Source organism: Zootermopsis nevadensis, unplaced genomic scaffold (genome assembly GCF_977971745.1).
Source record: "Zootermopsis nevadensis isolate Lab colony 2312 unplaced genomic scaffold, Znev_1.0 Znev_ptg000025l, whole genome shotgun sequence".
Lineage (NCBI taxonomy): Eukaryota > Metazoa > Arthropoda > Insecta > Blattodea > Termopsidae > Zootermopsis > Zootermopsis nevadensis.
The window spans coordinates 11,828,572-11,846,934 of NW_028259157.1; the positions used below are offsets into that span (position 1 = coordinate 11,828,572).

At 40.8% G+C, this 18,363-nt stretch overlaps 1 protein-coding gene across 2 annotated transcripts in view; it reads left to right on the plus strand.

The window, feature by feature from the left end:
• The window catches only part of PlexA (plexin A), a 173,554-nt gene that overhangs the window by 149,744 nt on the left and 5,447 nt on the right, over positions 1 to 18,363 (plus strand). For both annotated transcript variants that reach the window (XM_087355990.1, XM_087355991.1), the window contains exons 8-22: positions 6,979 to 7,187; positions 7,862 to 7,993; positions 8,118 to 8,319; positions 9,321 to 9,553; positions 9,816 to 10,162; positions 10,524 to 10,689; positions 12,337 to 12,456; positions 12,700 to 12,942; positions 13,339 to 13,515; positions 13,702 to 13,954; positions 14,463 to 14,727; positions 15,155 to 15,292; positions 16,035 to 16,248; positions 17,425 to 17,608; positions 17,876 to 17,979. In XM_087355990.1, coding sequence (XP_087212116.1) covers positions 6,979 to 7,187; positions 7,862 to 7,993; positions 8,118 to 8,319; positions 9,321 to 9,553; positions 9,816 to 10,162; positions 10,524 to 10,689; positions 12,337 to 12,456; positions 12,700 to 12,942; positions 13,339 to 13,515; positions 13,702 to 13,954; positions 14,463 to 14,727; positions 15,155 to 15,292; positions 16,035 to 16,248; positions 17,425 to 17,608; positions 17,876 to 17,979 — 2,987 coding nt within the window. The remainder of the gene's footprint in view (positions 1 to 6,978; positions 7,188 to 7,861; positions 7,994 to 8,117; positions 8,320 to 9,320; positions 9,554 to 9,815; positions 10,163 to 10,523; positions 10,690 to 12,336; positions 12,457 to 12,699; positions 12,943 to 13,338; positions 13,516 to 13,701; positions 13,955 to 14,462; positions 14,728 to 15,154; positions 15,293 to 16,034; positions 16,249 to 17,424; positions 17,609 to 17,875; positions 17,980 to 18,363) is intronic.

Sequence of the window (18,363 nt, forward strand, 5' to 3'; positions counted from 1 at the left end):
TGGCAGTATAGTGTTGTACCCTGTCCACGATATCCCGCCACCGGCCCATATTCTAAGCCAGATGAACCTAACTTAACACACTTCCACAGTTGTACTCGCCGCCCTAGTTGGTGGACGGACAAACCCTTCGCTGCCTTCCGCGATTGATGGCAGCTGTCCGTCGTGTCTGGAGGCCCTGTCCCTCCATCTGCAACCTGAGGACGCACCATGCCCGGGAAACAACGTACCAGCTTCATATGTCATCTTTCGAGTCATGTCGACACGAAAATAATTACGAACTCTTAGCGTTAGACGTGAATTTGACGTGACTTTGTAGTCGTCAGAGCCATTAATGCAGAGGGCAGACCTTTGTCCGCGAAATTACGAGTTGCCACCCTCCCTCGGTAACAAAAAGGAGTTTTGTTTGAAACTTCGACGTGCTGCCGTCCTTTGAATTTACATAACATTGATACACAATCATCAGAGTTTGGTGATTTATTCCTTGCATGTGCAAAGGGCGTTGGAATCGCCAGTGGGAATGTGGATTAAACTATGATTTCGCTGTTGCAACAAGGAAAGGTGACTACAAACCACGACCTTCCTTGTTCCGTGATGCCCTAAGTTGATGTGAAGCCCGAGAAGACTTTATTAACATCCTAAGTTGTCTACTTGATTCGTCCTTAGTCGTTCCTGCCATTTTATTCAGCGTTTTGCCCTGGTTTCAAAGCGAATTCCAGAATTGCAGGTTCGAGAAGATAATATTACGCAAAATATTGGATTCCGGTGCAACGTGAGGGCGGCATAGTCATTTATCTTATTAGATTTAGCGCGTGATTTATCTGTTCTAATTACTGAAAATTCAAATTAAGGACTTCATGTTTCTGTGGTCCCGTCCACGTTTGAAGTAATTTTGGGCTCGAGGGGCGTCGAAGCAAATGCAAATTCATGGAATGATTATTGGAGACAGAATCGACTCACTCTGGTGTCCGACTTATTCAGAGTGTTTCGGGGTTTTCCTCAGTTGTATACGTATATTACTGTTCTATGGGAGATGCGACGTAGCCATTTCATCTTCGGTTCTAGAAATACGAGGCTAAAATCTATCGATGCCAGCAACGAAGAATTGTTATTGTTAAAGTCCGCACGCCGTTGAAACCCATAACAACAACAACATCGACGCCGTTACCATCTTGACTTGCGTGCCCCCTCCGGAAGAGCTCGTTTTTGATCGTATTTATGCCGAATGTGGCATTTAGGTGCACGCAGGTTGTTTCGGGCTGAAGTAGGACTACAGCACGGCCTTCGGCGTCGCTGTCAGAATGCGTGTTTTTTAAAGCCGAGGAATACAGATGCGTCATACGAAATGGCTTTCTTCCAGTCACGCACCATTGAGATTGAAATTTCTATTTCTGTAAGTGGCGTTAGGGGAGTCTGTAAGGACAGGATGGAATCCAGGCTTTTGTGAGGAGATATAAAATGTGTACAGTTACATATCATCTATTTTGCGACGGACTCTGCAGTAGGCCTATGCAGACGTTTAAACATTAATCAGTGTCACAGAGGGTTCGAAATGTAAATATTAATGTAGGCCTGTTTTAATAATGCCGGCTGAGTTAATTTAGCCGGTGCTCCTGCACAATTAGTAATCTGGGAATTAGTTCAGTTCGGAGAGTAGCAAGGGAGACGTTTCTTCTTACATCGAGCCGAACGGAATTGTTACCGCGTGCAATATCGAGCCTTTTGAGCTGAAGGGAGATAGAATTCATGTCTGTGTGGACAGAGCGTTGCATTATTTTGTTGGAAGGTTTCGAGGCCTTTTCCGTTCGTCTTTCTGATACGGGTAGAATGAGAGTGAAGACGTCACTTCAGACAGACACAACGGAATTTTAATTTTATGATTAATTTTTTGCGGAAATGTCAATTTGGAAAGTTAACTGGTCTCCATAAGTAGGGGGTAATTTTTATAAATTAAAATCTGGAGGGACCGTAGTAGCAACTCTGAACTTGCGAACCGGAGTCCATTCTCTACCACAAAGAGAAGGCAAGAAGCTATTCTCCATTAGAGATATTAATTGGGCGGTGCTGTTGGTCGAATCAACCCAGAAGCACATTTTGTGGTCAGAACGCAGATTGATTGATTGATTGATTTTCTAAAGCTGATGGTAGGCCACGTGCAGTTGCCACAGGGCTCTAAAGGGTTAAGACAGCAAATTAATTTAAACCGGTTCATCGCTGATTTATTGAAATACACTTTCTTCTGTTACTACATTTGCGTGGGGAAAGATAGTTTGTCGTTCCAACGAGTAGCTCTGACATCTTACCGCGGCGCGTAATACTGAATTAATCCAGACCAGAAAAATGCCACCGCACTCTTTCGTTGAAGCTGTGGGATCTTAATCGTAGTTAACGCTCCAGCTATTTTGATGCGAAGTTGGCACAGTGCCAGGCGTTTACTGCTTCCATCATCAGGGCGATCATCGCTCTAGGGACCTGTGACGCGAGACAAGGCGCAAAGTCCCAGAAGACTGTTTTCGCCGTGACTTTACAGATTCCTGAACGTTAAACAACACTGCTCTTTCCCGCCTTGGTTCTCAGTCCAGGATTTTAGAGGAATGTTAATCACCGTCTACACCCTTCGCCGTTCAAGGTTACCGCACGCCTTCCGGTTGCCATCTGCGCTCACCCCAAGGGATGTGAGGTTTGAGATTCTCACGGCGGTGATGGCGTTTACTGCAGTCTTCTCGGTTCTGACGCCATGTCGTCTTGGAGGCCGTTGCTACTCAACCCAAACTCAGGGGCTGAGCGTGTTACCCGCCCAACACTTTGAAAGACGAGAAATTAATTATCTTTCATCTTAATTTCGTGGTTCATCAATGCTCCACACACACATTGGAACACGGCAGAAGTGATCAGATAAAATACAATTAGGCATTCGTGGCCACCGTAAGCCTCGACTCGTTGGCTAACAGCGCTTGTGTGGCTCCAGCTGGCTAACGATTCGTTCTATATGATTGGTTCTGCTGTGTTCCAGTGCATGGAATGCAAATGAACCACGAATGTGGGTAGAATACTTTTTATTATTTTTTTTTTCAATGTGTTTTGCCGGGGGTAACACGGTTAACATGACACCCGCCACTGAAATGACGCATTCATAAATATATTTAATAGAGATGGTTAATGTAAGCGTGGAATTATAGTGTGATCATTGAATGGCGAATTGGAAGGGTTGAAAGGCAGGCTGTTTCCAGGTAGAGATTTGAACCGCGAGACCGTAGGACACGAAGAAGGATTGCAAACCACTCGCAGTTTCCTTGGACGGATCTTGTAGGTAATTTCTGAATAATGTATGCCCATAATGTGTCTTGCACCGTGTTAAACAGCCTTTGTATATTGTTTGTTACATAAACTCTGCCTCTATAAATAGAATTCATGACGCTTGTTTTCCGTCAAACCCTTCATTGGCTACATATGGTGAGCCTAGCAGCAACTATGAATTAATAAGTACAAAATTCATTGATCCATTTCTATGCACAGTCGCTACTTACGGCCGTACAGATGCCGAGTACGTTAAATTAATCGCGACGGAACCTCGTACGTCTCGCGCCGTCGCCATGATTGTAATTGTTAACGTACGAGTACATACATTTTCATGCAGCATTATTCGGTGTGTTATGAATCTATCTTGATACAAACTTTCACGTCCCTAGTTACAGTGGATCATTAATCACCGCTATAGAACCGAAAAGTAAGTAAAATGTGTCTCTAACCAGGTTTGCATAATTTTAGAATGTGTTACCGCATCAAAACTCGAGTACCCTGCATTAGATGGAACTGGCATTGTGTCTCTCCCACGTTAGGGATTCTCAAGATCGCCATGTTGTTGATTACGGGAATTGTTTAAAAGTTCAAAGGGTCGAAAGCTCTCTGAGGGTCTGCTTGTCAAGCAGGGTAAGCAATATGAAAGTACTGTCCACAGACCAGGAGAAAAACCCTGCGGGGGGAATGTTACTTATCAGCTGGACTAGAGGGCTGCTATTGGTGGGAAGTGTGATACGTCACAGTTTAAGGCTACTACACAGACTGAAAACATCGAGCAGTTAAGAGTAGCGTGTAGTGAGCGCACTTGTAATGTGTTCTGTGGGTGTTGCGATAATATTCTAGATTAAATCGCTGTGCCACTGTGAGGTAATCTTAAAGCTGTACCCATTAGAACACACGAAAGCCTGTCGTCTGTTGTTCGTTCAGTGGTTGTGGAACGAATGCTTTTAGGATGGGTCGTCACTCACCGCGAAATCTTGCGCATGCGCGTATATCGAATTCCTAGCAGGGATTTTCTTCTGGTCTGCGGACTGTAGGTACAGTATAATCGAGATTTGAAGACGGTGCTTATGCACGAATTATTTTGGCAGAAAGTGTTATCTTTTTTAGCATAAACGTGGGTTTGCCATTGTGGGTTCCACCCAGTCTCTTGCAGGTGAATATCCCCCCCTCCCCTCCCCTCCACTCCACTCCACCCACACGCCATCAGCGTTTTATACAGCGCATTTTAAAGAACAAAGGGAGTCCGTCATTTGTGTAAGACGCAACGAAGCCAAGTCGGATTCTTTCTTATGGCAGTTTTGGTTTTGATTTCGATTTCTCCGGCCTCGGCTTGTCTCCACGGTTCAGCGTTTCCGTATCAGTGTTCTAGCAGCGGTGACCGCGCTGCGCGGTGGATTCAGGAACAAAGCAGGAAATCGATAGAATTTTCACTGGAGCAACGGGAAGACAGGTTCGGTAATTTTGCTCCTAATAATTAACTGCTGGCCGGGTAGGGGGCACAGCGGATCGGATACGTCCACGCAATTACACGTTCCGGCCTGGAAGTACTCGTAGTGAGGTTAGGTTTTCTACTTTTCTTTGGTTTCTCCCATTGAGATGATTGACGCGTGCCTCGTTCATATTTGGAGGTACGAGGTCGGATCTGCGTCCGGGACGGAACGCCCCGAGATTTGACGTCCTTCAGTCAAATGCCAGGGTAGTTTTTAGAAACAGTCCATTCCCGATGTCTCGAATGTCGTTGTCCGTATTTTTTCTTTTCACGAGAGCTTCGAAATTGACCGGGAGATCGGCTACGTAGACTTGGTGTTTGTTTTTCGAGAATATTTATTCTTTATATTTGGCCAAATGTCGGAGGAAAATCTTGAAGTATGTCGATGGTGGTCTGACAGTGAAGCCACGTCAACTTTAGGTAGATACCATCGTTTGGTAGGAGTATACTGCCTCGTCTTCTAGGAAAGTAGACTATCTGGTCTTGGAATTATTGGAAGGAGCTCTCTACAGGATTCGTTTTATGGTCCGGGCAGGATGGAGATCCACCCAAGGAAGGAATATATCTCACGAGTAATTGACATAACGTTTTTAAACAACATATTAGTCGGAAGATGGCTGTCTTCTGGGTTGTTGACGTTTCGGAGGTTCTTACTGCCTCCATCATCAGGGAGATTAGCCCTGTGTAGTCTACCAGACCACACGCCGCGAGAACCAGGTTTCTCAGCGTACTAGTTCTGTATGGGTCTGAAACCTGGTCTGTCACGTAAAAGCAATAGCACAGAATGAGGGTGTTTGAGAACAAGGTAATGTGGAGGCTGGCGAGGAAATACGTAATTTGTATTCTTCATCAAATTGTTTTTAGGGTTATCAAATGAAGCAGTTTTCGTTGAAATGCAGAATGGGAGAGACCACTGGAAATAACCGGGCATAGATGGCAAGATAATATTAAAATGGTTGTTAAGGAACTGACTCAGGATAAAACCTGTGACGAGTTCTTTTTAACACTAATAAATTTTCTGGTTCTTTATACACGAGTAAATCCACTGTCAGCTTCCATGGAGTTGGTTAATCCGCCGCGATCCGTGATCTTCCAGGATGGTGTGTCGAGGAACAGCTATGAAGTTGGAATGATTTTATGATACAAAGAGGAGAGATGCGCTTTGCGTTATTGTCTTCTCCCCCTTTCTACTTCTCTCTTTTCGCACCCACCTGGGCATTGGATTGCAGGAGAATTGACGACGCCCGCTCGCCATCTGCTCCACACTGGAATGTTCAAACGTCAGCGATTTAATGAAGTTTCGGATTAGACGCGTACGAATGTAAAGCGAACATGGGATTTTGGAAGGTCTCTCTCTCTCTCTCTCTCTCTGCAACAAGATGCCCTGGACCAGTGCGGGGTTTAGGCCTCTGCTCTTTACCAGGTTAATGAATCTTGAAAACAAGATCACTGTAATGGCTGACAGTTCATCAGTCTTCGTGGAGCAAAATCCTTAAGAAGTTGATCATATTTGCAGCTAATTAAATTCCTGTCATTTCGAAAAATCAGAAGTTCATCACAGTGTTCACAAGAGCATGCCGCTGGTCTTCGTCCTGACCAATATGAATTCAATTGACACAACACGTTTTATTTACCATCCATTTTAATATTATTCTCCCATCTCTGTCTAGGTCATCTGTGTGGTCTCCTCCCTTCAGGCTTTATTAATTCCATATTTTAAATTTGATAATATTTTCGTGTATAAAGAAGGTCCCCATTGCAGCTCATTCTCCAATTATCTTCTTTGAAGAAGGCATCAACATTTGATTACATTATCTTGAGTTTTATCTCTGAAACCATTGTATAAAAATTCGTTCTGATAACAAAAGCATTATATATTCCATTGTTGAATGGGGCATTACTATGTGTGTAATTGAATATGTGGACATGTATTGTTAGAAGTCACATTTTAGTTGAAAATGACAGAAATTACAAGAATAATATAAAAATGACAAAATTTAAGTGTGTATACGAGAGTCCATGTTTTATGTTTGCGAGATTTTTTACGAGAATTGTACAACCTTCTCACTCGGCTTTGGGCTATTAAGACACCAATTTAAATACTTTGATGTTAAAAATTTAACATTTAAATTCAGGGTAAAATTGTTAATTTAAACCTGTAAAATGTATGTATTACCCTTTTGTTGCAGATCACTTCACTGCCAGGCTGTCTGTGCGCATGACATCTGGTCCTGATTTTGTAACAACAAACTTCACATTTTTTGATTGCAACACATACAGCTCATGCACGCAGTGTGTTTCATCTACCTTTCCGTGTGACTGGTGCGTTGATGGGCACCGCTGCACTCACGATACAGCTGAGAATTGTCGTAATGACATACTAGTGACGGGTGTCAGTGTAAGTACTTGGCAATTTTCATTTTTAACGCGTTGAAACGTGGCAAGGTTTATTTGGTACTCTTACTGGATACTGGGAACGACCCGTTCTTCAAGTGCCTGAGCACTGCCGGTCCCAACTTTTCGCTGGCTCGATCTATAGACATTCGGTAGGACTCCTCGGACGAGGGATCGGCCCGTCTCGAGGCCTCTACCTGTACACAGGACGGCACAACACAGAAAAACGTGGACAGACATCCATGGCTTGAGTGGGATTCGAACCCAAGGTCCCAGCGACCAAGCGGCACAAGGTCCACGCCTCAGACCCCACTGCCACTCCGGACCCTTATTTGGTACTCTTAGAAATATTATTCCTTGTGTTACGAGTGGAACAGTTCCGTTTTATCCTAAAGAGATAATAGTATTCCTGTTTATGTTATAAAATGTATGCAAGTGCCAGTCTTAGACTTCGAGCGTGGATGATCTTCGTTTCTATGAAGACGACACATTATATTCTAAGTTTTCTGTCTTCATTTATGCATTTTCTATATTCCTCCATCCGAATGGTTCTTCAGAATGAATTGCTTACACTCTTGATGCTAATTATTCATCAGTTATACATGAAAATTTGTGGATCCATCGCATATCCTAGTTTGTCTTTGCTCTATGTGATATGACGAGTCGTTTTTCTTGCAGCGTATTGGTCCAAGCTACAGAAGTGGTCCAGGTTTTTGCCCAACCATTAATGCTACAGCTGGTGGCTTACCAGAAATCCTTGTTTCCTCTGGAATGAAGAAGAGCATTCGTGTCAAGGTTCACATAATTGGGGTAAGTCTGACAAAAGCATTTTGTTTAAGGTAGTGATGTGCTAGTACGATAATTTCTCAATTGAGCATGAGTAGGTGATACGAGGTATGCTGGATGTTCCGAATGTTTGTTTATGTGGTTTCAGCAATTCATCGTTCAAACCAGGTTTGTGTGCCAGTTCAACATCGAGGGTCGCGTCACAAGTGTCAATGCTCAGCTTTTAGGTGACACCATCTATTGTGATACGATGGAGTTTTCATATACTTCACGTGCGCCAAATATTAGTGCATCATTTGCAGTTATCTGGGGTGGCTCTAAACCACTGGACAACCCTGACGATGTTCATGGTATGTCAGGAAATTTAGAAATGCATGAAGTAATCATATGAATATAATATATGGATTTTATTGTTTTATATATATAAAAATAAATAAGTGAATAATTACATGACCAGTATTACGAGAAGTACTTGATGTTTTTAGTAAGGTAGCGTTTCTATTCCAGTTCAAAATATTTTGTCTTCCCGTCTGATTTCTAAGAACCAGAAAATTAAAGTGTACAAAACAATAATTTTGCCTGTTGTTTTGTATGGGTGCGAAACATGGTCTCTCACTCGGAAGGAGGAACACAGATTGCAGGTGTTTGAGAATCGGGTGTTGAGGAGGATATTTGGGCCCAAGAGAGACGACGATGGGGCGTGGAGAAAACTGCAAAATGATGAGCTTAAAAATCTGTACTCCTCCCCCAATATTGTCAGGGTGATTAAGTCGAGAAGAATGAGATGGGCAGGGCATGTAGCGTGCATGGATGGGACAAGAGGTGTGCGCCAGGTATTGGTTGGGAAGCCTGAGGGGAAGAGACCCCTGGGGAGACCTAGATGTAGATGGGAGGATAATGTCAGGTGGGATCTGTGGGAAATAGGAGTTGAAGGAGACTGGATTTTGTTGGTCCAGGACAGGGTCCGGTGGAGGGCTTTGGTTAATTCGGTGATGAACCTTCGGGTTCGGTAAGCCATCTAGTTAGTTAGCGTTTCTATTCACAGTACCAGTAGGTAAATGGGTGTGAATAACTTCTATTAAATAGGGAGAGAAAGTAATGTGACTCGGTATTAAACGTGGGGGAAAATAAATAATGCCAATATTGACCAGCTCACTCCAAGGAACCTAAGCTTGTAATATCCATTTTAATGTTCGTAATGGCAGAATTGTATGAATTACAATCATATCTGAAAAGTGATCAACGATTGGGGGGTGAACTGAATGTAGGCCTGTGTATGTGATATTGCTTCATGAACAGGCATTATGAAGGTTGACAGAGCCGTCATATAAGAGGATGTTTTATGTTTCAGTGGTGATCTACCGTTGCCAAGACATGGCTGACAACTGTGGCATGTGTCTAGCACTAGCTGAGAAGTATGGTTGTGGCTGGTGTCAGGTTTCCGATAGTTGCGAAGTGAAGGAGCAGTGTGACCTAGGGGCAGGTGTCTGGCTCAACCGTAACCAGACTTGTCCCAATCCTGAAGTAACAGATTTTGAACCTCAGCTTGGGCCTTGGGAAGGTGGTACCAACATTACCATCAAGGTAAAGGTTTTTTCACTGTTTAGATGGTCCATTGGGGAAGGTCAGAAGTTTGGTCCCTTTTCAGGGTCAATTTTCTGTCCAGTTTGCTACTGGAGGAGGTGGAAGGCAGATGAGGTATTACAGAAGACCTTATAAAGTAATTTAATTTGGATTTTAGATTGTTCTTTGAGTTGTCAGCAAATGGAAACCACTATGAATGCTTGAAAACTTGAACATTGATGTTGACCGCAGTGTGTTCTCAAAGATGTGCATTTCTTTGCAGGGTATCAACCTTGGTAAGACATTTCCAGACATCTATGGTGGTGTGAGTGTATCGGGGATATCATGTGAACCATATGAACAGCTGTACGTGAAAACGAAGCAAATAGTTTGTCGTGTGGATGGACCGGGTACAAATGAGCCTAGGCGTGGTCCTGTGATTGTCCGAGTGGAAGATTTTCGTGGCGAGTCTAAACACAACTTTGAGTTTGTAGATCCTAAAATTGAAGCAATAATGCCAAAGTATGGCCCCCGCTCTGGAGGCACTGTGCTGAAGATAACTGGCCACTATATGAATGCTGGAAGTCGTATTCAAGCCTTCATTGATGATCTGCCTTGTGAAATAATTGCGTAAGTATAATGTGCGTCTCCCATATACGGGAATCACGATTAAATTTACCCAGCTATATTATGTGTAGATCCAAGTGTAGAATTTTATCAAAATCCATTTCAGAGATGAAGCATGTGGACTGACAGATTTATTGATACAACCTCCCCATTATGCAAGGAACACACACGTTTTGAAAATAAAGCACGTCAACCTTTCTTCTAAGCATCCCTCCATTGTCTTAATACATACATTAACAAATTAAGGGGTCTTTTATTCATGTAAGTGTAAGTAGACTGAGTTCTGTGTAATGTGAAGGAATTAGTTTGAAACTGATAGAATAATTGTGGGTTTTCTTGAAGTGAAGCTTGAATGATGTTTTAGAACAAAGCCGGAGGAGGCTCTTTGTGTGACCAGTGCTTCAGACAGACAGAGGAGTGGAAAATTGAGAATGAAATTTGACAAAGGTGATCGCACATTTGACAAGGAGCTCTTTGAGTATGTTGAAGACCCAACGATAGAGTCCGCTGAGTCAGGAGTAGCTGGGCAGGTAAATTGCACATTAAATTTAATACAGTAACAAAAAAATGTGGTTTTATGCACTTCATTTTTTTAAAGAAATAACTTGCACATCTTATGACTAAAACCATAAGTACTCGCTGTTGTGTGACATTTTTATCATTAAAATATTTTTAAGTATTACAAAGTAATTATTATGTTCATTGAAAACATTCATTTTATTTTTAAATCATAGTATGTAAGGATTATTAGTATTTCCTGCTTGGTTAGTTACTTTTCAAATATTTTTGTTTATTAATCCATTTCAGTTAATATTTCTGTACCATAGGGTGCCTAAGGCTACATTTTGAACCATCAGAATGTACAGTCCTTTCACTTGCAGGATGCACGTGTAATTTCAATTTTGTTTGTACGTGGTTGAAATGTTTTGATTTCAAGTCATACTTTTATAATTATAATCTGCGAATATCCCTCCCAGTTACATAAGCTTTTGCTTGGTTGTTTTGTGCAAGTAGGGTACCAATTTTAATCTATGCTTCACCAACTTAAATTGACCATCACTTGGATCTTTAAGTCTTTCTGCATCTCACTCACACGATGGTATCGTTGTTTTGCTCTTTGCCCGTTGTCAACCAAAATTAGAAGTTTTTGTTTTATTTCTTGTGTTAGTCTCAAGGTCACTTATTCAACCTGCGGCTAATGCTGCTTTCTGATGGTCTCAATTCTTTTTATTCCCTGCTGGAACTACAAAAACATGAATGGCACAGTCATTAATGCATTGTTTGCTGCCTTAATTAAGTTCATACTGTCCCCAGGAGCTGATTGATTTGATAAGAAAGATAGGGGTATATGTATGCGAGATGCAGTGTCTCTATTTTCTTCGAAGGAACATTCATTATGATATAGGCTTCGAGGTTCTCGTGGTGGTGAGTACGAAGATGGCTGTCATCTGGGTTGTAGTGATGTGTAATCTGGCACAATTTAACCGTAGTTTCAGAGGTCCTTGTTTCCTCATTTGTCACCTTGATGATGTCACCAGCAATGGTAAAGGTTTATTAATTTTTTGTGTGAGTTAGCACAGATGTGCACCATGAATTTGAATGCTGCATTGGTACGTAAAATTATAAGGGTAGTTTCTGTTGTTGACAAAGTTTAAGTTTGTGGAAATTTCATTCATTGTCGAAGTTGGAATATCTCAGCTTTATCTGTTTCCCAGGTGTAGAAAGTGTAGTGTTTTGTCTGCAAATTTCTATAAACTTTCATGATTTGGTGCATGAGCACAGAAGCAACTGTACCTTTTAACCATTACCCTGCTGGAGCTGTTCCCGCACAATTTTCCTAGCATCTTTCCTTATTTGAGATAACATTTCTTACTGACACACTTTCTCATTCCATGGTTCTTGCACTTTTAAATTTTGAATTCTTATTGTGCCGCGGGTAGCCGTAACCAGAGGGTTACAGCTAATTAAGCGACGATCAACCGACTATCTTTTATACATTTTTCAATCTTTTTGTTAAATTTATGACCGGAAATTGTTCATGTTTTCAGGTACTTTACAAAGCTGGGTGTTAAACAATAAAAAATAAATTAATATATAGTAGGTGAGCAACATGCCCATCAACTATTTATTTATGCTGTTCTGTAATTGCAGTGACTTTATTTTTTTGCGTATTTCAGATTAAAATTCCTAAAGGAATTCCTGCTGGTGGAATCAAAATTTCAGTGTCTGGGAAGAACTTGGCCTACATTCAGAACCCACAGATGTATGTGTACTACAAGGATAAAATGTTTGGCAGCGTAAGTAAACAAATACTCTTTTCTTTTATAAAAAAACACGACGTTGACAGAGTGAGATTTCTGGTTTTCATGGCAGCATGTTTGAAATACTGTGTTGCGTAGTCTCATAGAAGTTGACCAACATCTGAAGAGGTTTGTACTTTCTCCATTATCATGGCTCCTTGATAATGGAGACAGTACATTTTTTTTAAAAGAGGAGTGCATACTTTAGAGTTGGTCTGATAATATTGCAATTTGTTACAGCAATGTATGGTGTTGAGTAATTCCAACATGGCATGTCCATCGCCTAAGATCATAGTTCAAGAGCCCTTGGATGCAGAACATCCATTGCCTCTGCAGTATGGTTTTCGAATGGACAATGTGACTGGAGTCCAGAACTTATCAGTCAAGGAAGGCTACTCATTTTTCCTGCTATATCCAAATCCAGTATATGAACCTTTTGAGGAGGAAATCAAATATTACAAGAGTGACTACTTAACTATAAATGTAAGTTTTTTTTAATTATTTACTTACTTCTTACTAATTTGTGGCTCTACAGTTCTTTATATTTTGGGAGATATTAGTGTAACATTTTACTGTGCTTACAATTTTAAAATTAAGAAAATATGGATAACCAGTTTATCTACTTTTCCACTTATAATTAATACTTAGTTGTTTTTACTGAACTTCTTTACCACTGTACATGTTTCTGTATGCGTCATAGTTGTGATTGATTGAATGCCAGCAACTGAGAATATTTATCTTTTTTTCATTTAGTCTGTTGTATACAAAGTGAGGAAACCAAATCCTTAATGGGTGGCTCAACATCCCTGACTAGGGCATTGATATATATTTGAATTGTCAGGAGTATGTATTTATGTTGAAGTTGAAATAATTTTTTAGGGTCAGCATCTGGACCGTGCTTGTCAGGAGTCGGATGTGACGGTGAGAATTGGTAACAGCCTGTGCAATGTGACCTCACTGTCTCGTCAACAACTGACATGCCGACCTCCAGTAACCCAGCCTCCAGGTGTTGATGAAGATGGCCGTCCAAACCCTCAGGAGCTCCCCCAAGTTGTGGTGAGTATGTTGGGAATAGAAACTTGATTTCAAATTATCACATTTAATCAGTTTGTTATAAGCCCTGTAATATGTACCTAACCTGACTTCTTGCAGCTCAGTTGCGTTTACCATGCGTACTATATCGACATATATCTGAAGTTATTTTCAATTTTTGAATGTTTAAATATTAATCTCTGCCTTCAGGTTGAAGTTGGTGGGGGCAAGTTGAAATATATAATAGGGAAGCTGAGTTATGCATCACCAGCTGGATTAAATGGCCCACTTTCAAAACCAGCCCTCATAGGAGTCATCGCGGGCATCGTTCTTCTAGTGCTCATCTTCATAGCATTCCTTATTGCGTACAGACGCAAGTCCACAGAGAGCAATCGTGTTCTTAAAAATATGCAAGAACAGATGGATATACTCGAACTCAGAGTTGCTGCTGAATGCAAGGAAGGTGAGAAGTGGTTCTGTTTGTAGATATGACTCATTTAACTGCCTGTCACTTTTATCTTGTCTTTATGGTACACAATAAATACACATTAGTAATTTTAACCTTTATTTATCATGTACAGTGGCTTTTATGAAGTTCTGCTTGCCATGCACCAGACTTGTGTACCAAATAACCATAAACTACATTATTAAAGTCAGGCCGGTAGTACTATAATACAGGGGGCTAAATCCCCTGTTCCGATACAGTAAAATTACACTGGTTGTTTACAATGCTGAGGAAATGTAGATAGGGGAACACAAGAGAAATAGTGGATGCCATTTTGTGTCTGGCATGACTGATTTATCACACAATGTTTTCCAAGAACAGTTTAATTGTAAGTATAGAGCCATGATGGCTCATTTGGTTGGTAGGTTGTGCGTGGAACCGAGGCTTTGTGGCACAGAACTTGATTAATACTGATGCTGATTGCTCGTAGTGTTATGCTCAGATTAAATTTATTTTATTGTTACAGCATTTGCTGAACTGCAGACTGAAATGACAGATCTGACAGGGGACCTCACATCAGGTGGCATTCCGTTCCTCGATTATCGCACATATGCTATGAAAATCCTTTTCCCAAACATTGATGATCATGTAGTGCTGCAGTGGGAACGACCAGAATTGATTCGCAAAGAAAAGGGACTTCGGCTCTTTGGCCAGCTGATAATGAACAAAACTTTTCTGCTCCTTTTCATTCGCACACTTGAGAGCAACAGATATTTCTCCATGAGAGACAGGTTTGTTGTTATTTATACTTGTAGAAACTGTGTAACAAAATGATTCCCTACTCATCTGTTGTCCACAAACGTTAAAGGTACATAAAATATTTTACCCACTTTTGCATTGTGGAACACGGTCTTATTAGCCAAAACACATTGTGACTATTTTAACAAGAAATGCCGTGGAAAATATGTGGACATCTGAGAGATTTAATTACATGTGAAGTCGAGAGTTTTAAAAAAAATGAAATTTTTGTCTGATTCAGTTTTTGTAGCATTGTCTTGGGTGTGATGTCCTAGACTTCACAGTTTGAAAGCAAGAACCAAGTAATTCACAAAGACTTTTGGTGGAGAAATGTTAACATATTTGCTTTTATATCCAAGTTAACGGTAATTAAGACCGGCTGTTGCAGAAGATCCTAACATTGATGATGTTTTATTTCAGAGTGAATGTTGCTTCCCTTATCATGGTAACATTGCAGAGCAAGATGGAGTACTGCACAGACATTCTGAAGACACTTCTGGCTGAGTTAATAGAGAAGTGCATGGAAGGGAAGAGTCATCCCAAACTGTTGCTGAGAAGGTCTGAGACGTCTATTTAACTGAAACTTTTTTAGTTTAGGGAAAGAATGAGCAATGAAAACATTGACACTTCATCCTGAGCAGATTAGTTCTGTGATATCTCAACTGTATATACTTGTTTGAATTCTTAATAGGACAAATTAATCCCAACATATTTTGTGGTTGCTTTTAGGTGGTTATTTGGTTCGTACAGTTGAATCAACAGTCATCTTAATTCAAATCCTTCAAATACAACATAATTATGTATACTTTAAGTGTTGTTTATTACCCTACATGCTTTTGTCATTTTGTATTTTTAGCAATTTCCTTATGTTGTGTACAGTTGGCTTTTGATTTGCGCTATTCTTCAGGATTTCTTCCTTCGTTCCTTGTGATTCTGAGCTCATATCCACTTCAATACATTTCCTGGTCAAGTAGTGTTAATTTGCACACCGTCATTGTTCATTGGTCATGTAGTATTGTGAATCACCCATTCCCTCTGCCTGATTTCATTTTCTCATTTGATCCCTCTGAAGCCAATCTTCGTCTAAATAATTTATATTAATAATAATTCTGTCCGTACCACAAAGAAATCCCAACACTTCTCCATTTCAAAGATGAGTTGGTTAATGCTGTTTTGGGAAATAATATGTATTATGTAATGCTACATGTATTCATTACTTCATAAAATGTTGTTAAATAACGTAAGACAGAATGACCACAACTCCTTCGGTTCATAACACTCTTGGTAACTGATGTTACAGAACGGAGAGCGTTGCTGAGAAGATGCTGTCCGCATGGTTCACGTTCCTCCTATATAAGTTCCTGCGAGAATGTGCGGGGGAGCCCTTGTTCATGCTTTTCCGAGCCATGAAACAGCAAGTTGACAAGGGACCTGTTGATGCCATAAGCTCAGAAGCACGTTACTCTCTTAGTGAAGAGAAACTCATTCGCCAGTCCATCGACTTCAAACCAATGGTATGCTTAAGTGGCCATTGAAATGTAATAAAACCTCCATCTTTGTAATGAAAACCACTATGAAAGGAAAGCTATCCTTTGTATATTTCTGCAGTTGTCATCTTCACATAATTAGTCCCCAGTTTATGAGGAGAAACTGAAAGATATCTTTTGCATACATTATTGCTTCTGTGGCCTGGGCATGTTGGCAAAGAGGAAAATTTCTGCCTCTGTTTAAAACCCAGTTCTGGATGTTGAGGTTGCTGTATTGATTGAGCTGCCATGGCTCATATTGACGTATACATGACACAGTTTAAACTATTTTTTTTGTAATTTGCAACAGGAATCCCACTACATATTTTGAAATTCCATTATGACTGGACTTCATTCATTTTATGCAATGCAGGGAGGGCTGCTTAATTGCATTATTCTTGTTTTAATCTAAAAAGGACAGTAGTATTATATCTACAGTCCACAGATCAGGAGAAAATCCCTGCTAGGAATTTGATATACGCGCATGCACAAGATTTCGCGGTGAGTGACGACCTCTCCTAAAAGCATTCATTCCACAACCACTGAACGAACAACAGACAACAATCTTTCATGTGTTCTAATGGGTACAGCTTTAAGATTACCTCACAGCGGCACAGTGATTTAGTCTAGAATATTATCGCAACACCCACCGAACACAGAGGTGCACTCACAAGACGCTACTCTTAACTGCTTGATGTTTTCAGTCTGTGTGTAGTAGCGTAAAACTCTGACGTGTCACACTTCCCACCAATAGCAGCCCTCTAGTCCAGCTGATAAGTAACATTCCCCCCGCGCCACACCAGAAACGACTTCCCTCAGCAGGGTTTTTCTCGTGATCTGTGGATAGTACTTGAACCTTTAATATTATTTAACAGATGCTGTTATATACAGCAGTTTGTATGCTATTAATGCATTACATAAATAATAATCCCATTACTAAATAACATTTCTTAGTGGATTTAACAGGTGTGATCATCAAGACATCAGACTTGTAGTCGGGTCTGATTATTGTTTGAGTAAGATTTGAAGCTTTTACAGTGACTGAATGCAGTCAAGTCTTCTCATATAGAGCGTACCCTTCCCTTTATATTTATTTTGAGACAGTCATATATAAAGTTGTAGAGAGCAAATTATACTGAATCGTACTAATCTGAATATTTGCAGACGGTGTATGTGTCAATATCGCAGCAAGCTGTTTTTGTGAGTGGGTTGGATCCAAATACAGAGAATGTTCCAGTTAAGGTTTTAGATTGTGACACTATTTCTCAAGTGAAAGAGAAGGCACTCGATACAATATACCGTGCCACACCTTACAGCCAGCGGCCACGCAAGGATGATCTAGATCTTGGTGAGTTTGGATATTCCATTGTGCTTGGCCTTATTCCTACCGGAGCTATAGACCTTCCCGTATTTCTCCCAGTCATCAAATGCTAGTCCATAATATTCCCAAGGATACTGTTTAAGCATGTGATATATGTATTTGAAGTGTGCAAAGAATTATTAGCGAGGGCAATGCCACAGTTTGTTTTTCACCGTCTCTTTGCATGCCACTCGCCTTCGTTCCTGTCAGCCACTTTAGGTATTAGGCAATTAATGCTGATCTTGTTTGTACTAGAGTGGAGAACAGGAACTTCAGGGAGACTGATACTTTACGATGAAGACAGCACAACGAAAACAGAAGGGGAATGGAAGAAGCGAAACACTTTAAATCATTACAGGGTGAGTATGCTTCACTCAGCATAGACCTGCTTAAATGTAAAGTAATAAGTAAACTCTTTAGTTGTGATTTGCTCTCAATGAAAGGTTGATTGCTCCATTTGAAATATTTTCTTTGTATTCAAATAAATATAGCAGTCCCTGAAGTATATGCTGTATCCTTCTTAATGTTTAAACTCTGAAGATGAGGGCAGCATTTTACTTCAAATGTTGGGATACAACCTAATGACTACATTGTGCTGTAAACCAAAATATTGTAATGCTATGATTACATTACTGGATACTGGGAACGACCCGTTCTTCAAGTGCCTGAGCACTGTGGGTCCTAACTTTACGTTGGCTTGATCTATAGACATTTTGGTAGGACTCCATGGACGAGGGATCGGC